Source organism: Lagopus leucura, unplaced genomic scaffold (genome assembly GCF_019238085.1).
Source record: "Lagopus leucura isolate 7727_CA_CO unplaced genomic scaffold, USGS_WTPT01 Super-Scaffold_806, whole genome shotgun sequence".
Lineage (NCBI taxonomy): Eukaryota > Metazoa > Chordata > Aves > Galliformes > Phasianidae > Lagopus > Lagopus leucura.
Window position 1 is genome coordinate 2,869,746 of NW_024962260.1, and position 18,658 is coordinate 2,888,403.

Here is an 18,658-nt window from a genome sequence, read left to right on the forward strand (position 1 = left end):
AAGCGTATGTGTGGGCTGACATAGGAGGCCATCCTGCAAGCCAGTACAATGTCACCCAACATCTGAAGAGGGAATTTACCCCACTAAGAGAAAAATCAGACTGCTGAGAAAAGTAAGCTGTGATTATTCATGTAATTAGTTGTCTATTTGCCTACAGAAAGAAAATTAAACTCATAATTTTTCAGACTATGATCCAGTTCCATTTGTCCACATGGTTTTCCAAAGAGATCACAAGGACCAACTTCCCTGATCTAAGCTGAGGAAAAACAAGCAGCACAATGACCCAGTCCCACGCCTTAAGAGTTCAGGATGAAAAATCTTTGTTTAGAAAGAAACATAAACAAGCTGTACAGTTAATGTGTTATGTTAGGAGACCTGGCACAGGCCAGCGTGGTGAAAGCACTCCCTACTAGTTCAACTCCACAGGAAGAACATGTGCTCCTCCTGCTCACAAGGCACATACACTCCTTCACAACTATTTGAAAAACAGGGAAAACAGCTCTGAATGAAGCAAGCCAGGCCGCACCTCCCTTATCTCTTCCTTCACCCAAGCACCTCCTCCAAAATAACATACCGTTATGCTCTCCGCCCTTCGGTCTTTATAAAAAAAGCTGTGACTTCTTCTCTGAGCAGAAACAAAGGAAAATTCTCTTCCATCTGTTTTTTCTGAACTCTGCTTGGTCCACTCTTTCCTAGGAGCCTGTTAAAATAAAGGCATAGGCATCACTAAGAATACATACAGAGGCGTACACAAAATGCCTTTTCCCATGTTGTAGCTTCAAAAGATTGCACCCATCAACACCCAACTGGCTGTGCATGCATGCATTAACCTGTCACCTGCACCAGGGAACCACCTGCATTTCACTAACATCGATGCCAGCACTGAAGTTTCAGGGATAAATGAGGGGAATTCAGTCACCTGATAGGTACAAAAACAAAGCTGCAGAGTCAGCAATGTAACCCCCCTCGTGTTCAAAGCTTGAACAACACACGCACACTTTCCAAAGACTTGTCTGTAAAGATACCAATTAATACTCATGCACTTGAAACACAAAGTCTGGTAAACATAGATGCAATAAGAAAATACAGAAGGAAATTGAGTCTATTGAAAAGTGTGTGCGTGTCACCCAGAAGCCCCACTGAGACACAACAAAATCTTTTCCTGGCTTTCATTTCCAGTCACAGGAAGCAGTTAAGTACTGTTTGGCAATACCTTCTTATCCTCGTGGAAGAAAGATTCCGACTGAGATGAGACCTTGGTTTTCCACTCATTATCCACACCCTCTGGTGGGAAGCTCTGCCTGGAGCGGTACAGGTCCTTTCTCCCTCTCACTTCTTGCATGAGTGCTAGACCATCTTTTCCTGGGCGGCTCTTTTCTGAATAGGAACGTCTCAGATCTGCGGGTGCACTTCCTAAGCCAGATGTATAGCTCTTCCAATCTTTTGCTTTGCTTTTCACACTGGAAGACTCGTTGGCACAGGTCACCTTACTCACATCATCTCTGTCCTTTATTACAGAGCTCCTCGTTACGTTTTTGCTCCAGTCACCTTCCAGAGTCACCTCTGAGAACTGTTCTTTTGTGACCACCTTCTTCTGTAATAGCCCATCATTGGCCTTTATGGACAGCCTGGAAGCAAAATTAACTTCCAATTTTTGGTCCACACCAACTGCATGCACAGGCTGTACCTTGTCAATCACAACTTGTGAACTTTGGTTCCTGGAAGTTAAATTCAGGTCTTGATCATCATCAATGATGAATGTTTTCTTTGCAGTGAACTCCACAGGAGAATTGGCAAACTTATCTGGAAACAAGCAGCTGGGATTTTCCCAGGGAGGAGAGCTAAACTTTCTCTCTTTGGACTTGTGTTTATCAGACTCGGGGCCATGGGAATCCAATTTCTCTTCGCTTTTTTCAGTCAGAACTGATTTCTCTGGCCTGTGGTACTCCTCCGCACGCTCACCCTGTTTGTTATTAACAGCATGGTGATCTGATCCCTTCCACTCCTTCCAGGTATAGGAAGAAGTCACCCTGTCTGACACGTTCCTTTTGTTCTTTGATTTGTTCCTACCAAATAAACTATGCTCCTCAGAGACCTTGTCTTGAATACTACCGCCCTTCACAGATTCTTCTTTATATTCTGCCATAAGGGCATCAATGTCAAGAACCTGGGGCCTGTAACCATCCTCAGCCTTCCTTCCAGATACACCATAGCTGCTTTCAGAGCTCTTCTGTGTGACTACTTCACCATCTTTGTGCAGCTGTGCAAAATGCAGGGAGGATCGGGGTTCGTGGTAAGAGGAGATCTTTCCCCTGCTACTTTTCAGATCAGTTTGAGCCATATTTTCCCGTTCCTGTTTTAACAGAAAAGCATCAACATCTATAATTTTCTCTTTAGATGGATCCAGACCTTTCTCATAACGCTTCTGGTTATCCTTCCCAAACACATGAAAATTACCAGATGCAGTGTTTTTGGAAAAAGCATTATCTTTGTCCTCCCCCTTTCCCCAATCCTTTTTAATGTACACTTCTCGTGACTCTTCTCTACAATCCGTACTCATCATGCTTTTATCTTGTTTGGACCTACCAGAAAAATCAGGACCCAGACTAATTGCTCCTCCCTCACTTGAGTTAGAAATTTTACTACTTACGCTTGTACTAGAAGTACCAACAAAGCTCTTCTCTTTTTTGATACTGGGAATTTGATAAGTCACTGCAAAATACGTCGCCTTTGGTTCAAAGGCAGAACTCTGATTTTTCAAGTGCTCATCAGAACTGCCGGCAGCAGTTTGGTTTGCCTCATTTCCCTCCATCCGCTCTTTGATATTTCTCTTTTTAAGTGAACCTTCTTCCAATTGCAGTGAATCTGCCCAACTCAGCCTTTTTGTATTTTCAGGCGTGAGCCAGCTGATCTCTTCTGCCTTGACAGAATCATGAGGCAAGGTTTTCCTCCTCCACCTTTCAGAAACCTTCAAATCAGAAATGCTACTTTTAGTTCTCCTGACCTTTTCTTCTGCATCTATTGCTCTGATTTTTTCTCTGTTCTCAGGAGCTCTACTACGTAAACCAAAGTCTTGGTCTTTGCAGTTTGAGTCTACATTTCTCCTCACAGCAAAAGCTCTAGATTCCTCTTTCACATCAGGATGGAGGCTACTGGAAGATTTACATAATTGCCCACTTAGAAGCACCGAAGACGAATGGACCTGCTGTTTTTTTACACTGGTTGAGATAACTTCGTGACCAAAGCTGGGTCCAAATTCATAGTCTATTCCTCCTTGTCTAAAACTCCTTTTCTCAGAAGAGCATTTAACCACATTAGACCTTCCTGTTTCATCAGTGGAAGAGTCTTCACTCCTGTCTGTTTTAATTTCAGCATGTAGCTTGCTTGCTTTCTCATTTATTCCAGAGCATTTACTTTTGTTTGTAGAGTAAGGTATTTTTTCAGCTATTAATACTGGATCACTTTCAGTTTTATCCAAGTCTTTTTTTCGTTCAGATAAAGTGCATTCACTGGAGAAAAAATCATTAGGATCCCTACAAGCAGACTTGCTTGGGAAAGCTTCTCCCACCCACGAACGCCTGGTGTGACCCAAAGTCACCACGTCAGGCTTTGCTTCGAGCTCACCACTCATTTTCAGTGGCAAAGGAGTTCCAGGGAGATCGTCAGCAACATTGTGCCTCTGAACATTATGGTCAAACATGGTGGCTCGGACAGTTTTAACGCAGGTTTTTTCCGTCACATTGGTTGGTTTTAATCTTTTCTCAAAGCTGCTTATGAACGAGACGGAATTTTCACTTTGCTGAGAAAAGCGTTGGCTGTCTCCAGGGAAGCTTCCCTTTGTCTCCGCCTGATCCATTCTGTTGGTTATTTTTAAAACCTGACGGGATTTCCAAGGGTTCCCAGCAGCATTCGCCTCGCTGGGATCTCCGCTATGAGCGAGCATGGTCATCTCCTTGCTCTGGAACAAGAAAAGACCAACAGTTATGACTGGTACACACCTATAGATAAAACATTAACTCAATTTCACTACACAGCCTGGGCAAGTTAGCCACATCCCTCTTCTCTAAATACAAAATCCATTGAGACACCGGTAATCTAAGCAGCAGTGCATGGCACCAGTCTGAATTACCGCATAGCTTAATATTCACTGCCTCGTCCTACAAGGGTTCAATCATTCTTCAAGTTAAAAATTGTAACATTAGGAATTGACTTCAGGGTCTTTAAAAAAAAAAAAACAACAAAAAACTGATCAAGGGAATGTTTTAAATCCCACTTTATTGTCTAATTCTGAAAACAGTGCTTCCATTAATGGAAGATGTTAATTTCAAAGCAAATCTATCTCCTTTAAAAGGAAATCCATCTATGGACATGTCTTAACCAAGCTGTGAGTTCCTCTATCACGCACACTTCTGTCTTAAACCTACATAGGAAAAAAAACACACGGCCATAAGAGCTCACAAGAAATATCCTCAAAACAACATTAGATCTCCAGTGCTATGAAGTGTCAGCAGAGAAGCTGTTTTGAAATGCCAACATGTTCCTTAGGAACAGCTTTTCCAGCACTGCGCTATCTGTACAGTATTCAGTGGTCAGAACTGCTAAACTAAACATTGTTTAGGAGACTGATAAATGCACAGCATGTATTAAGGAATTGTGACTCAGATGTGGAAGTTTGGTACGTTCGTGCTGTCCTTACAGAAAATGAAGGCTAATTGCTACATGGAACCACAACAGCTGTTGCCTACATACACTAAAAGTTCCATTAAAGTAGTACACAGTGTGTTTCACTTTATACCACTGCATGCCTTAAACAGCACGCACATTTAACTTTGTAAAAGCTCAACACCATCCTCCCATCCAGTGCCTAAAGATAGACTTACACAAGTAAACCTATTAGGATTATGCCATTCTTAATACTCCTGATGCCCGCTTTGAAGTCATTGATTGGTAAAGATGCATGGGCTGCAGAGTATAGGGCTCTCTGCACTCCAAATGCAAGCCTAACTGGAGGCTACACTGACTGATGCCATTTTCTTACTTTTTGATGTTCTCTTGTTTCACTCCCAAAGCCATTCCTAACTTCAGCAGCTTTCTCAGGCTTCACTTCGCTGGTTGATGATGTTGGACTTGAAAACCTAAGACAAAAGGCTCCGTTCAGTTCTTTCAGATCCAATTAGTTAACATTTACACTTTCTACCATAGCAGACTGATGACTCACCATCTCATATCAAAAAGAAATCACCCAGAAAGTATTTCTTAGAGAGGAAACACTGCTATGTCATGTCACAACTAATGGTAGTCAGTGGTTTTACTGCATCTAGACCAGAGGACTAACAATTTTTCAGTAAGCAAAGTAGCTTATTGTACACCATAAGATTTTTGAGATGCGTGATAATGCAAAATGGTAGAAAATGTTATTAACATTTATTAAACATTATTATTATTACACTATACATTATACACATTATTAAACATTATTAACATTGATTAAATGTTATTATTCTCATGCCTCAGTTACATTTATCTTCCATATTTCCATCCCAGTGCTGGAAAGGACCCTCCAAGGCCATCTGGTCCCACTGCCTGCAATGCACAGGGACATCCAGATCAGGCTGCTCTGAGCCTGGTCCAGCCTGACCTTGAATTATGGAACTCAGTGAAGCCAAGAGAATGAAGCAGAACGTTTCTGAAACCTACATCTTTGTCAGGTCTGCAGAAAGCGGCCGCGATTGGAGCGATCTGCGAAGATTCCCTGGCTTAGCATCCGTGCTTTCTGTTGTCAGTTCTTTGATTCTCTGCTGGATGTTCATGCACTTGTTTTCCCTCTCAGCAGCCGACGGGAGAGTCTCTGTATCTACAGAGGTACTGGGATTTTCTGACGTGAACAAACTGATGTGTTTTTTAACACTTCCTCTTACGATGCTGTTTTCCTTCTCTGAGGAAGCTGCAGGGCTTTCACAGCTGACAAACACACACGTTTCTTTCTGATCCAACCTCTTCCCTTCCCTGTTTGTTCTGCTTTCACCAGCGCTTTCAAAGGCTCTCTCAGAACTATGCAAATTAGTCACTATGCTTGGTTTTGTCTCAGTTTGCTCACTTTCAGATTTCTGCTTTGCTTCCCACATGCGTTTTCCTTTATTTAGGATGCCAATCTCCTGACTGCTGCATTTCAAACTTGTTTTTGAAGAGCTGCCTTTATCTAATTCAGTTTCTTCCGTTTTTGGCCCCATTTCAGACTGACCGTGGCTGCCCATGTCAGTAAAAGAAGTTACTGATATGCTCTCCTTGCTCTCATGGGATGAGCAAATCTTCTTGCTCGTAGAAAGGTCTTTAAGTTCAAATTTAGCTGTCAGGTCCATGGACAAAGGCCTTGGTTTCCTAACCCACGATTTCTCTGTAGGAGACTTTTCCTCAGAAGCTTCCACAATACGATGCTTTTGATCTCTCAAAGATTCCAGAAAAACAGCAGATACTGGTCTAGGTTTTGGCCTTTGCTGCACATCAAGAGAGAGATCAACTTTACTGTTTACGTTATTTGCATCAGTGTTGTTTCTCTCCACTGGATGATCTTCAGTAGCATCTCTCTTTTCTCCAGTTTTGAGGGAGTTCCAGGACACTGGTCGAAGACTGGAGGAAAGCGATATCTGCCTGTGAAGAGACCCTTCAGGACTCCTGGATGTCTCAGGCGATGGCTGAGATGGTTTCTCCTGCTTCACACTGCACTGAGGCTCTTTTGTCTGCATAGTACTCAACACTCTGCAGTCAGCAGCCCCTTTTCCTTGGGCCAGGCTTACCTTTGACTGCTCTGTGCCCGCCGTCTCAAAAAGAATGACAGTATTCGTATTGTGACCGCTGTAGAAGGTCATGTTTGTGACCACTTCGCTGCCAGCCTTGCTTTCATTTCCGATGGCTTTCTGATCTACTAACGGAGGAACGTTTCCACCCAATACCTTGGCAGATGCTGTTTCTTCAGAAGGCTTTCTGATAATACTGCTTGATCTAAAACCTGTAAGAGGTGGTTTTACATTTGCAAAAGTATCTGAAGGTGTATCTTTAGAGAAAGGCTTGGGGAAGAGCCTTGGCCTCGATCCCAGCGATGGCATTGTTGCAGACCTCAGAGTGCTCCCAAATTTGTTCTTCTCTTCGAGCGTTAGTGATGCTGAAGGCTCCTTTGTTTTGCTGCTTACATCTGAGAGCACGCTTACATACACTCGCTGTGATTTATCTTCAGTTCTGATCTCGTTCAAGTCGGGTACTGTCGTCAAAGACGCCAAAGTAGAATTTATCTCAACTCTTGTTGCCATAGTTGTAATTACACATTCAACAGAACTGACAAAATCCAACAAAGAAGGAGAATCTACAAGGAAAGAAAACGCAAGTATTGCTGTAGATTCGGCACAAATATCCAACAAATTCATTCCAACTTTAACTCAGGAGGTAGCTAAGCTCACATTAAGGTGTGTTTCAGATATGCATGTGCATCACACAACAAAAAGCTTATTTCTCTTTAAAAAAAAAAAAAAAACACCAGCAAAACACACCATTATTCATCAGTTAGGCCCAACAAACAAAAAACATGGCAAAACCTACAAAAGCATCTGCACAGCACTGAGTTATCAGTGCTCAAGCAAATTTCATTGGTTAAATTGCTTTAAAAAATAATTTCTTTCTAAAGCAGGCTTCCCCACATGGATGTACAAACTTCACTCCTTTTCACTATACACATAGCTGGCAAGTATATTCTTTCACTCTACCAAAAATAGGGAGGTCAGTGTGACTGAAATTGTTCTTTATCAGTTACAACCTGCAGCTGAACAGAAACAAACACATATCCCATGCATTTCCAAAAGCTTTGCTGCTACTCACCGTGACGTGCATGTTCTGCTGCAGCTGATGGATCCGAGCCCACTCACTTCTCATAGTGAAGAGTGGAGTTTGCCAAGATCACACTAAGAACCAGGGGAAGGGATCACTTCAGCAGCGTGGATCAGAACTCTCCTGCAAATCAGAGAACGTTCAGAGTCTGGCCTGGCACACAATCAGATCTACATGGGTAATACCACTGGAGACAAAAATCCTGAGTATTTCAAGGCAAAATGCTGGCACCTGCTCTGAAACAAAGGCACCGGATCTAACTGTGTGGAATAAGAGAATGTGTACTTATCAGTTACTGAAGAATCAACAAAAAATTACCACCTGAACCACCTGCAACTGTGAAGGGTAAATAACTTGGTCAGCACAACAGCTATTAAATGCAAACACAGTTAAATCCACATTTCAATGAGTGCTGTCTGCAAATTCAAGTGTTGTCCATCACTGGTTAAACTCTGAGCTCTGTGTTACTATAATCTCAATTACTGTAATTTACTTTCTATTGTAAATCTCCTTCCTGCGACAACCTTGTGGGAAGGCCTACCTGCAGGCTGACCTTCAAATGGCCCATTTTCAACCTAAACACGGCTTCTACCGTGACAAAGCAGTTTTTCCAACATCTCCCTGATAAAGGCAGATTAGCTCTGCCTTTAATCACATTCTTGCTGCAGAGATGAGGGAAAACCAGCAGCAGTCGCCCCCCCTCAGGCTCACCTTTTGCCAGGCCCCTTCCCCTGCCAATGCACTCAAACTTCTGCCCCAGCTGCTCACCCCAAACCCCTCCAGTCTGTGGTTTCTTCTTTCCAAAATAGTCCCGGACCCAATCAGCTTATCGGCATCAATCTGTTCCTTCCACGATCTCACAGATCCTCATGAAATCTTCCTTCCTCTCCCTCTCCTTATTCTAAGAAACGCCATCAAAATCCGATTAAAATGCTCTCACATTCCTAGGATGAAAGGCTTTGTGAAGAGCAGCTATGCCCTAAAAGCAGAAGAGGAACACTGCTGAAGCAAGGGCAACGCTAGCAGTAGCAAGACATCAAGATTCATAGAACCACGGGAGTCAGAAGGGAGCTCCACAGGCCGTCTGCTCCCACTGCCCGCAGTGCACAGGGATGCCCACAGCTCCAGCAGTGCTCACAGCCCCGTCCCTGACCGTGGCTGCATGCAGGGATGGGGCATCCATCCACTGATGCCTCCCAGTACTCAAGCATCAGAGCTCTTTCTCTCCAGAAAAGCAACAAGGAGCACAGAGCTTCTTAAACGGAATCACAGCTGATCCGCAGTGGAACGCAAGGCGGTGGTATATAATGCAGGACATAATCCTTGCTCGCAGCACTCAGCTCGCTTTCCCCAGCCAACATTCCTAAAGCACCATTTACCCATTCTCCTTACGCTCACTGCTTTGTTTCACTGCGCTGCACTCAGCTTCCGAGCTGAAAATTCATTTTTCCTACATGATCTCATGAAGTCCATTTCCAGGTTTTAAATTCAGATAACTCAGCTATCCTACAAGAGAAACATGACCCCAAAATGGAAAAATGAGCAAAATATTAGAATGACAGGACTGAGTCAGAAGGGACTCTTAAAGCTCACCCGGTGCATGGATAGATGGGGGAAAGAAGCACCTCAGCCCACTGGCACCACATCCTGCACCACCTGTGCCCCAGTGCCACCGTGTGCCCACACGTACCGATGGTGCTGGTGTCCTGCAATGCTCCTCCTGCCTTCAGCACCCAGCAGCAGCCTCTTCCCTCACTCCCCTTCCTCAGCTTCAGCCCACCTGTGGGTACACAGGACCTTCCACTATGGGACGCTGCCAACATCGGAGCCCTGTCTGCGCTCGAACCGCCTTCAATCCTCCCCATCCCGAGGCGCTGCCTTCATTTCATTTTGTTTCAATTAAGCGATCTATCCTCCCAAAGCACGCTGATGTTGCATAGCAGAAACCAAAGCGGATTACTCACTGCAGGGCGTCATTTTGGCCATGTTGGGGAGGGAAGGGCTCCACGCAGCTGCCTGCCCCGCCGTGCCCACCAGCGCACCGCTCTTACTTACATCAGCGCTAAGTCCCATAAGCCTATTAGGACAACAGGAGCAGCAGCCTGCAGATAATTTTTCCACCACGAATCACGTGATTATAGCCAACTTCCTTGCTCGCATGCTTTAAATGGTACAGAGATTTGTACAGCGGAGAGGCAGCAGCTCCCGAGCACCCTGCAATGCCATCGGTGTGTTCATCCATTGGGCAGCTCTGTGTTGGTATAGCAAAGCACAGCAGCTACCAACAACCATCTCCATCCACTGCAGAGACACAGAGCAGTGCTGGATTTATTTCACTGCTTCTATGACAAGTTTTCCCATTAACCAAGTGCCCTGGTCTTAAAAAAGTTACTTTTTCTTCCCCACGCCTACCAGTTATGCATTGGAATCAAAGCCTACGGCAACCCTTCTTAAGCAGTCTGCTGCCTCCTGCAATGCTCAGAGCCGCTGATAGGATCTGCCCTGCTAATTATTTAATCCCATCACTTATCATGCACGTATGAACAAAGATTGGCTTTATCGCATGCGTGTGTCCCACCAAGAGCATGAGGCTTTCTGCAGCACAGTCAGGAAATACAAGGCATGGCAAGAGCTTCAAGAGAACACAGTGCTTGCTCTGCTGCCAGTAATGAAAGTTTCCTGGTAGAAATCTAAAAATAAGTGCTCCACATCTCACCAGACAGACACGACCTGCAAAGTCCCAAACATCTTTAATGCGAACCCTTCCAAGGACTGCAAGATCTCCATTCCCCGTGTGCAAACGTGGTTGAAGCTTTTAGTTCATCAAAGGTCAAAGTACTGTTCTTTGGGAAATCGAAGTCCAGCCCTATCCCAAGGGTGAACTGCTCTGCCCTGACATTTTCTCCCGTTGCAGAGAAAGGTTAGTGTTCTGTTCAACAAAGAGTCAGCCTATAAATAGCAGCATTTACAAGCACTTGTAAATCTCTAATTGCTATTGCCAGTGCAATTGCATAACTATCATCAGTTAAAGCTCCACTGAGATCCAGACATGCACTAAAGAACAGAAATATTTTCCATCTTTTTGATTATGTGCTGGCATCCCAGTGCTGGAGGGGCAACCCAACACCTGGTATTTTAGTATAGATCATGTCAACAATTTAATGCCCTAACCCGTGTTAGGCAAGGTAGTTAAACAGGTACGAGTCACCCAGTGCTACAAGCTCATAACTTCCGTAATTACACGTCTAATCAAATCATAAATTTGCTGCTAAATACAATGGCATGTCTGTGTAATGGGCAATATTAATCCGAGAGGACTTCCTTGACGTAGCAGGACGATCAGTTGGTGGGACTATCACGAAAACACAACTTTACAGTAGGATTCAATAGGAAAATGCCCCTGTACGTAATGAGGGGATAACCTGCGTAAAAAAAAATAATTCAAATTAATTCAAATTCTTCCACGGCTGTCAGTCCTACGTGATTTCTGTAATGTTGTTTGTGTCACATCTAAGAAGTGATCAGACAGGATCTATCCACAACAAGCAGCACCGCCGGCAGCGAGCAGTGATGTTCCTGGCACCCCACTCCAGCGTGGTTTAACAACAACTCCACTGTTAAGATCAACTCTGTGCAAAGCAGGGTCCTGACCAGGTCCCTCCCACTCGCTGCACCCTTGCCAGCTGGCTCTCCCTATGGCAGCCCCACCAGGAGCACGCTCAGCAATTCCTCTGACCCACACCACCACCTCTCCGCCCCATCCTTCCCTCATTTCATGCTCCTCACCCATCTCATCGCAAACTCTTCGCTCCTGAGCTTCACAGAGGTCCTCACTTGCGATGAGTCTCACCAGAGCCAGCCAGAACGAACCTTACCCAAAGGAGAAACGCTCTGAAATTGCAGTGAATCAGGAGTTTTTGATACCCTTCCGAGTGAGTCATCCCCATTCCCAGCGAGCGCGCCGCGGGAGAGACTCCACCTGCCTTGTTAGTGGGTGGGTATTTTCAGAAACCTCAATTCTTTCAGCAGTTGAAACAGAGAACAAAAACAGAACCTCGATTTCTGCCAACGCTGGATGACATCCAGCAGGAACAACGTGAATTACTAGTATGGCTGAAGTCAGGCTACAAGCGTGCTCATGCAGAAGGTCGGCGCTCCCAGCAGGTCTCAGAAAGCTCTGCTCTGTTTGCTCATGTCATCAAACATTTGTTTTTGCGGTCAGCTTCAACTCCTGCTAATGTTCCTGTAGGCTTCATCCTCGGAAATGCATTTTGCCCACAACCAACGCCTGCAAATGACTTCCCCAGCACAATATGCAGTCCAGACGTTCCATAAGCACTTGTGCTGCATACCAGATGAAATACTAATGATCGGGTCTTGCTACAAGCAAGAAAGTTTGTCTGTGGAACTCAAGGAAAAAGAAAAAAAAAAAGACAAAGCAAAGCACTTACAGGAGCACAGTTGGTTGGTTCGGGTCCACCATTCTACCCACAGCTCCCAAATGCAGAAGAGGTTACACCCCTGGCACACAGAGCATGAAGAGTTAACTTGGCGAGCTGGCACTTCTCCTCCAACCTGTTTGGAATCATTATTATTCAGGAGGAAGTTATATATTAATTTGCAGGAACAACAATCTCTTTGTGCATGAAGCTTAACTTCACACTTTGTCACGTTTAAAATAAACGTTGCACAGACTCGAATGGAAGGAGGTTAATCCCCCGGATACATCTCTCTTTTGTTCTCATACCACGCTCTGAATCGCAATGAAATTAACCCCAGGCTAATTGATGTACATCCCCTGGACCGAACGAGGGCCGGCTCTCATCCTGCCCCAGCACAGGATGCCACCCTCAAGGCTGAGTTCGGACAGTAACAGGAGCTCGGAGACCACCCCCACTGGGAAGAACCACACTGTGCCCAGGGAGGAAGCAGAAGGAAGGGATCGTTTCATAGAGCCTCCAAAGGTCACCATCCCACAGAAATAGCGCGGCGCAAAGAGCCATTTCCTGCTGGCCTCCGCAGGGCAGGTGCTTCTGTGTCAGAGACTGCAGGGGAGGACAAAGCCCGTAATCCTCTGATCTTCCTCTTCAAATTCTAACAGGATTGCCAGCGCTGGAAAATGCATTTGTGACCCTGCCCTGCAAACCACCTTCAGAAAGGACGACCAAGTCGGAGCTCCCGGCACTCATTTATAAATGCTGCCCACTTTTCTACGTTCATCTGATGGCTGAGAAAGAGATTAAGGTATTAACACAGGGAGAAAGCACAAAGTAATTTCATCCAGCGTTTAACACTAAGAAAACCCAAAGCTAGTGGTCTTGTGCCACCTCAGAGGTCATTTTTAACCATCTGAAGAAAACCTAAGCCATAAAAACAGAGGACGAAGGGAAAAAGTGGGCAACTGACATCTGCATTTGAGGTCTGAGCTGCCAGATTGCTTCTGTCAACAGACCTACACACAGTTTTACACCTGCCCCTGTCTGCAAGGATGAGCTCTGAAGCTGAGCCACCACCAGCAGAAAGACTCCTCCTGCATGGAACACACCGAGGCGCTGTAACAGGTCATGCTGCTTCCCAGCTTCCATCTAACAAGAGCCGTTTGTCATTACATGTTTTTGTTTGGAACACTATGGCCTGCTTCAGCTCTTACAGCTCAACCACCCCACGCCTTCACTCGCTGATTCCCCATTTGTTTTCCTGCAAACACACGCTGTGCTCAGCAGCTCCACGTTTTGCTTCTAACAACGCATCCTCCTTCAGTTGCCCAGTAGCAATTTCTCCATTCAGTCCACCATTCCACCCTTTGGATGTTTGTTACTCATGACATGAGCACATCACCAAGCCTGGTCAACAGGGCTCTGTATTCAACCCCAAATACTCATCCCAAGCATCACAGCAGGAGGAGCTGCACCACACCAGCACGGGCCTCACTATTGGGCTGTCCTCCTCTAACACCAATTATACAGCTTTGGTTGGAGGGGTCCATGAAGATCCCCCAGTTCCAAGCCCTGCCATGGGCTGGCTGCCCCCCAGCTCTGGCTGCCCAGGGCCCACCCATGACCTCGGGCACCTCCAGGGATGGGGCACCCATAACTAAGGAATGGCTTCCAGCTTTCTTTCTGACCATAGTAGGAATTCCTGTCTTAAAGATAACAAAACTGTAACACAGCTGTACCCATTCTAAGCGAGCAATAACAATACCTCATCATTAGAGAGCATTGTTCCTCAGAAACATGCCATTACATGGAAAATTGAGGCCTGCAATGAATTACCAGCCAACATGCTATCTAGAAGCTCTATGACTACAGCAATCCCCTCCATCTCCTTATATGCTCAAGAAAACACAGAGAGAAAAATAACCCACGAACTGAAAGTCAACAGCTCAGACACATAAACTCTTAACAATTTGGAGTGGAGAGGGAAAAAAAAGAGCAGCAGAGCCAACAACACTACGCTGACGTGGCAGCACTGAGAACATGGAGGTGATGGAGAGGGAGAAAACGCCAGGGACTTCCCAGCCAAACCTACAGACAACCAGAGCCAACAGAAAGCAATTAGACAGGATGGGAGGACCTGGCCTACCTGCCCAAAACTGCCCAGTGTCCAACTTAGTCTGCAGTGGTGAAGATGTTCTCAGAACACTGGCTGCTGGTGCCCCTGCCACACTCACAGACTGTTCCATGCTCTATCAGCGCTGAGACCTGGTGGAACCAGTGCAATTATCAGGATGCTGAGATGTGAGGTTCCACACAGGAGTTATCTCAGCACTTCAAGGAGCCAACACCAGCAGCAGGTGATGGTCATGCTTTATAAAGGTTTTACAGCAGCAAGCAAAATCCAGAATGAAGGGGCTCTAAGCAGGAGCAATTTGTTATTAGGAGGGACATAACACAGATAAAAGTGCAACCATTTCTAGAGCCAAGCTGAACAGAAGAAATGGCTTTTTTTTTTTTTTTTAACCTTAGAGTAACCATTTTCAGCATCAATAAAGGCAACATTCTGAATGTCCATCAGCCTGGAATTAAAGCTGTTACATCTCCAACGCAAGGAGTGGAGCTGAGCAGAAAACATTGGAGAGAAGTTGAAAACATAGCAACTTGCTCCTTACAGAGCCAGGCTTGCACACAAATCATCCCCATCAACCATGTATCTACCATACAAAAAAAGGATTCAAAATCAACTTTGTTTCACCTCATGTGCAACAGTCCAGTACCAACAAATTCAACATTACCCACATTCACCACATTAGAGACGTGCTGCGTATGTTTTAACACACCACAAATAATCTCTAAAAGGCAGTAAACATGCTGGTTAGGAAACAACATCCATCCCCCTCCCTACAACTGAAGACTAAGTAAAAGAGAAAAGGCTCCATACTGTTTGTAAGAGATGGTCAGCAGCTGGACCTGAGTTACACATCTGCTTCCATCCACATCCCCGCATGTCTTGCTCAGTGAATTGAATCATTACAGCTATCCCAGCCTTTTACCTCAATTAAAAGCGTCTTCCAGGAAGAAAAAATGCATATTCCATGTTATGCTGGGCTTCAGCCTCCCTCAGCTCCTCTTCACATGTAAGCAGGACACCAACACCAGACTAGATGGGGATGAACCAAGACTGGCAGCTGCGTGGTTACAAGGACGCTTCTCCCAGCCCAGACCAACCCTCAGCACTCCAAGCGCCGAGCAGAGGCTCCGATGGAATCTGCAAGCGCTGCAGAAGCAAAAGGAAGCACAATTCCAATATGTTTAACAGCCGAATTAGCATAATGCTCACCATGCAGAAACTGGCCTCCCTGACCTTCGCTAAATGCTGACCTGTAGCTACGGACGAGTCTTTCCAATGGGTGAGTCAAGCACAGCTACGGGTGAAGACAAGAAAACATCCATCAGCCCGTCCAGTTGAGTGAGAAGTCATCTCTTACAACAAAAAAACTGCCTTTTGTGAGGAATGTAAACTGCAAGTTGCCTAGTAGGAATTACAGGATAGATCCGCTCAAACATGTTTTAGAAACGCTTTGGATTCATTGCTTAAGCCAAGGCATCTATTTTCTTAAATGCTGCTGTGATTGCAGGACGGAACAGGACATGGAAAAAGGAAATCTCTGTGCCCATCGGGTGGTGGGGTCACTGTCCCTGAGGGTGTTGAAGGCAAGGGTGGCTGTAGCACTTTGGGACACGACTAGCAGGCAACACTGATGGTCAGACTGGGTGACCTTAGAGGTCCTTTTCAGCCTTTGTGATTCTGTGATTTGCGTACTTGTACTGTGAGAACAGGGTGATACATAGGTAACCATTAGACTGCTTTAAATATTCTGAGTGCAAATCACACTAATAGCCCACATTTACAAGCGCTGTTACAGTCAGAGCACTGCCTGACAACAAACAACAAAAACAACATTGCTTGCCAGGCCGCCAAATAAAGGAAGAAACCAGCTGAACTGCACAACTTCAGAGGAATGCCCGTCTCAGAAAGGCATCTGTGCTCGTTCTGCTCAGAGAAGAGCTCCGACTGTTCTCCTGAAAATCAAACGCGATTACTGCGGCCAAAAATTCCAACTCTGTTTCAAATGTATCGTGGCTTTACTGGGCTGAAATGCTTTCGTTCCGGATGAGGCAGCTTTGTCCATCGAAAGCCTTGTATGGCTGAGCAGCACACAAACACCCTCTTGGGTGCTGGCACAGCTCGCTCCTACCGAGAGGGACCGCATGAACCCTGCCGGCACGGCAGCCAGGCGTGAATCCAAGCTGCAGCCTGAGCTCGCTGGAAGAGAGGAAGACGGACAGACCTCAATCCCTGTGTGCCTCTTTCAAATTCTAATCGGCGTCACAGAAAGACCTCCCTATTCCTACAGCAGGAGGAAAAGCAAAGCGCGTGTGCTTCGTACCGGGAGCAGAAAACAGCCGCTATGAAAACATAAACACGGGGCTGATGTCTACAGCAACATCTCGGTTTGCATCAAAGCACATGCACGCACTCTATGCTTTCACACAAGTCAACAACGCACCAAACCAAAGCATTTGAGCCTGAACCCAACAGAGCTGCTTTCTTTTCCTCCCCTTCTGCTGCACCCGAGCTGCCTGCAGCAGCGCGTGGCCGCTTTGAGGAGCGCTGCTAAGTGGGTCAGAGCTGCGGCGCTGCCCCGAGCCCAGGGCTGCTCTGCCTGGGAACGCACTCATCTCCCACCGCCCCACGCTGAGCCTTACACTCATTCTCTGCACCCAGACAATTAGGAGCCGCACAAAGCTGGAGCTGCCCGCCCGCTGCACGACCTGCTTAAGGAAAGCATGCTCTGTACCCTCCCTGCTTAGGGAAACTTCTGGAGCGCACCCATGTCATTTTTTTTTTTTCCCCTTCTCAGTGAAAACCAGGCAGATAATCCAATTGCTGCAGGTTTGGTTATCTTTTCTACTTGTTGCAGCAAGCTAACGATCATCCTGACTCACAATCATTACAAGAGCAAGAAGCTTTCAGTGCTCACACTGTTGCAAGTCCAACATTTATCTCCTTCCAGGCACGCCACAGCTTTATGCTAGCTCAGAATGGAAAGTTGGGGCAGTTAATGCTGATAAGACGTTCTAATGAGCAGCTCTGTAATTGGCTTTCAGGAGCCCAGATTTCCCCCAGAGCCAACGCGCACACACCTAGCACGGGGATGAAGAACATAAAAAGGAATTCAGCTGCTATTTACAGCATCCCTCAGCCCCAAGCAGAGCAGCAGGAAGCACAGCGAGCCCACGCACGGTGCTGCACAGGGCACAGGTGCACCCAGGGTTCAGCAAGGGCTGCTCCCAGCGATGCTGTCAGAGCCATTAAACCCAAGTGCGTTCCAAAGGCTGAAGTTTGCTCCTGCGGGAACACCCGCGCTGCCCCCATGTGCTCCTCCAGCACAGGGAACCCTTGCTTCGAGAGACACTGATACAAAAGCAAGCAGATCGTGGCTTTTCCTATAGGATGTCTTTGGATGATTCCTATGTAAAAAACAAACCAAAAAAAAAAAAACCAAAAAAAAAAAAACCAAGAAGAAACACAACTAAAAGATTGCAACACCCCTAAGTTCTCGTCACCCCTCGTGCATCAAGTGGAGAAGTGATACGGGCTGTGCTCATGGCATCGCTGCAAGCCTCATGCCCAGGCTTGCAGGACAGAGCAGCTCACTGCAGCCCAGCTTTTGCAAACAGCCCACAGCACACAAGGCGAGCTGCTCCGGAACGTCGCCTCCAAGCACCGAATAGACACAGAGTTTTCCTCCCAAAAGCTGCTTGCTACTAGGAATCAAAAAGCCTCAGAACACAGCACCTGTGTTAAGAAATACTGCGGGAAGACTCTGAGTATTTCCCTACCAACAGCATCTCGGAAGTGCACCAAGCTACAAAAGTGAAAGAGACTTCCAACCAGTGTTATTCACATCCTCCTGCAGGAAAACGTCCCATAGAAAGCAATAGCTTGGAAACACGGAAAGGACAGCAGCACTGCATGGAAGTCAAACACTTAAATCCTGCGTTTAGTCGTTCATGTGCACATGCACCCCTTCTGCTAGGCAGGGCTGTATAAATCCATGCAGCGTTACAAAGCCATTGCCAAAGGACACATCCCCAGGCCAGCAAGGCAGTTACCAGCTTCAGAGCACCGATGGGACGCTCCCTTACTGCTCCAGAGAACTCATGGGCAGCAGGGAAACAACACGGAGCTGCACCAGCTTCATTGTGATGGCAATGGGAAAAGCTGCCAGGAGAGAGAGCCCTGTGAGCATAGCTCCAGCACAGACCGATCCTGAGGAGAG

The 18,658-nt window shown here is 46.0% G+C and overlaps 1 protein-coding gene across 3 annotated transcripts in view; it reads right to left on the minus strand.

Annotated features, from left to right (window-relative positions):
* The window catches only part of KIAA1671 (KIAA1671 ortholog), a 46,787-nt gene that overhangs the window by 26,915 nt on the left and 1,214 nt on the right, over nucleotides 1–18,658 (minus strand). The window contains exons 2-7 of one of the 3 annotated variants that reach the window (XM_042865444.1): nucleotides 7,867–7,998; nucleotides 5,698–7,357; nucleotides 5,039–5,135; nucleotides 2,651–3,958; nucleotides 1,214–2,353; nucleotides 575–700 (exon numbers count right to left, since the gene is read on the minus strand). In XM_042865444.1, coding sequence (XP_042721378.1) covers nucleotides 575–700; nucleotides 1,214–2,353; nucleotides 2,651–3,958; nucleotides 5,039–5,135; nucleotides 5,698–7,304 — 4,278 coding nt within the window. In that variant the 5' untranslated portion in view covers nucleotides 7,305–7,357; nucleotides 7,867–7,998. Of the gene's footprint in view, nucleotides 1–574; nucleotides 701–1,213; nucleotides 3,959–5,038; nucleotides 5,136–5,697; nucleotides 7,358–7,866; nucleotides 7,999–15,364; nucleotides 15,589–18,658 lie in introns of those variants that run through there. The other 2 variants (XM_042865442.1, XM_042865441.1) reach the window with 2 other exon arrangements.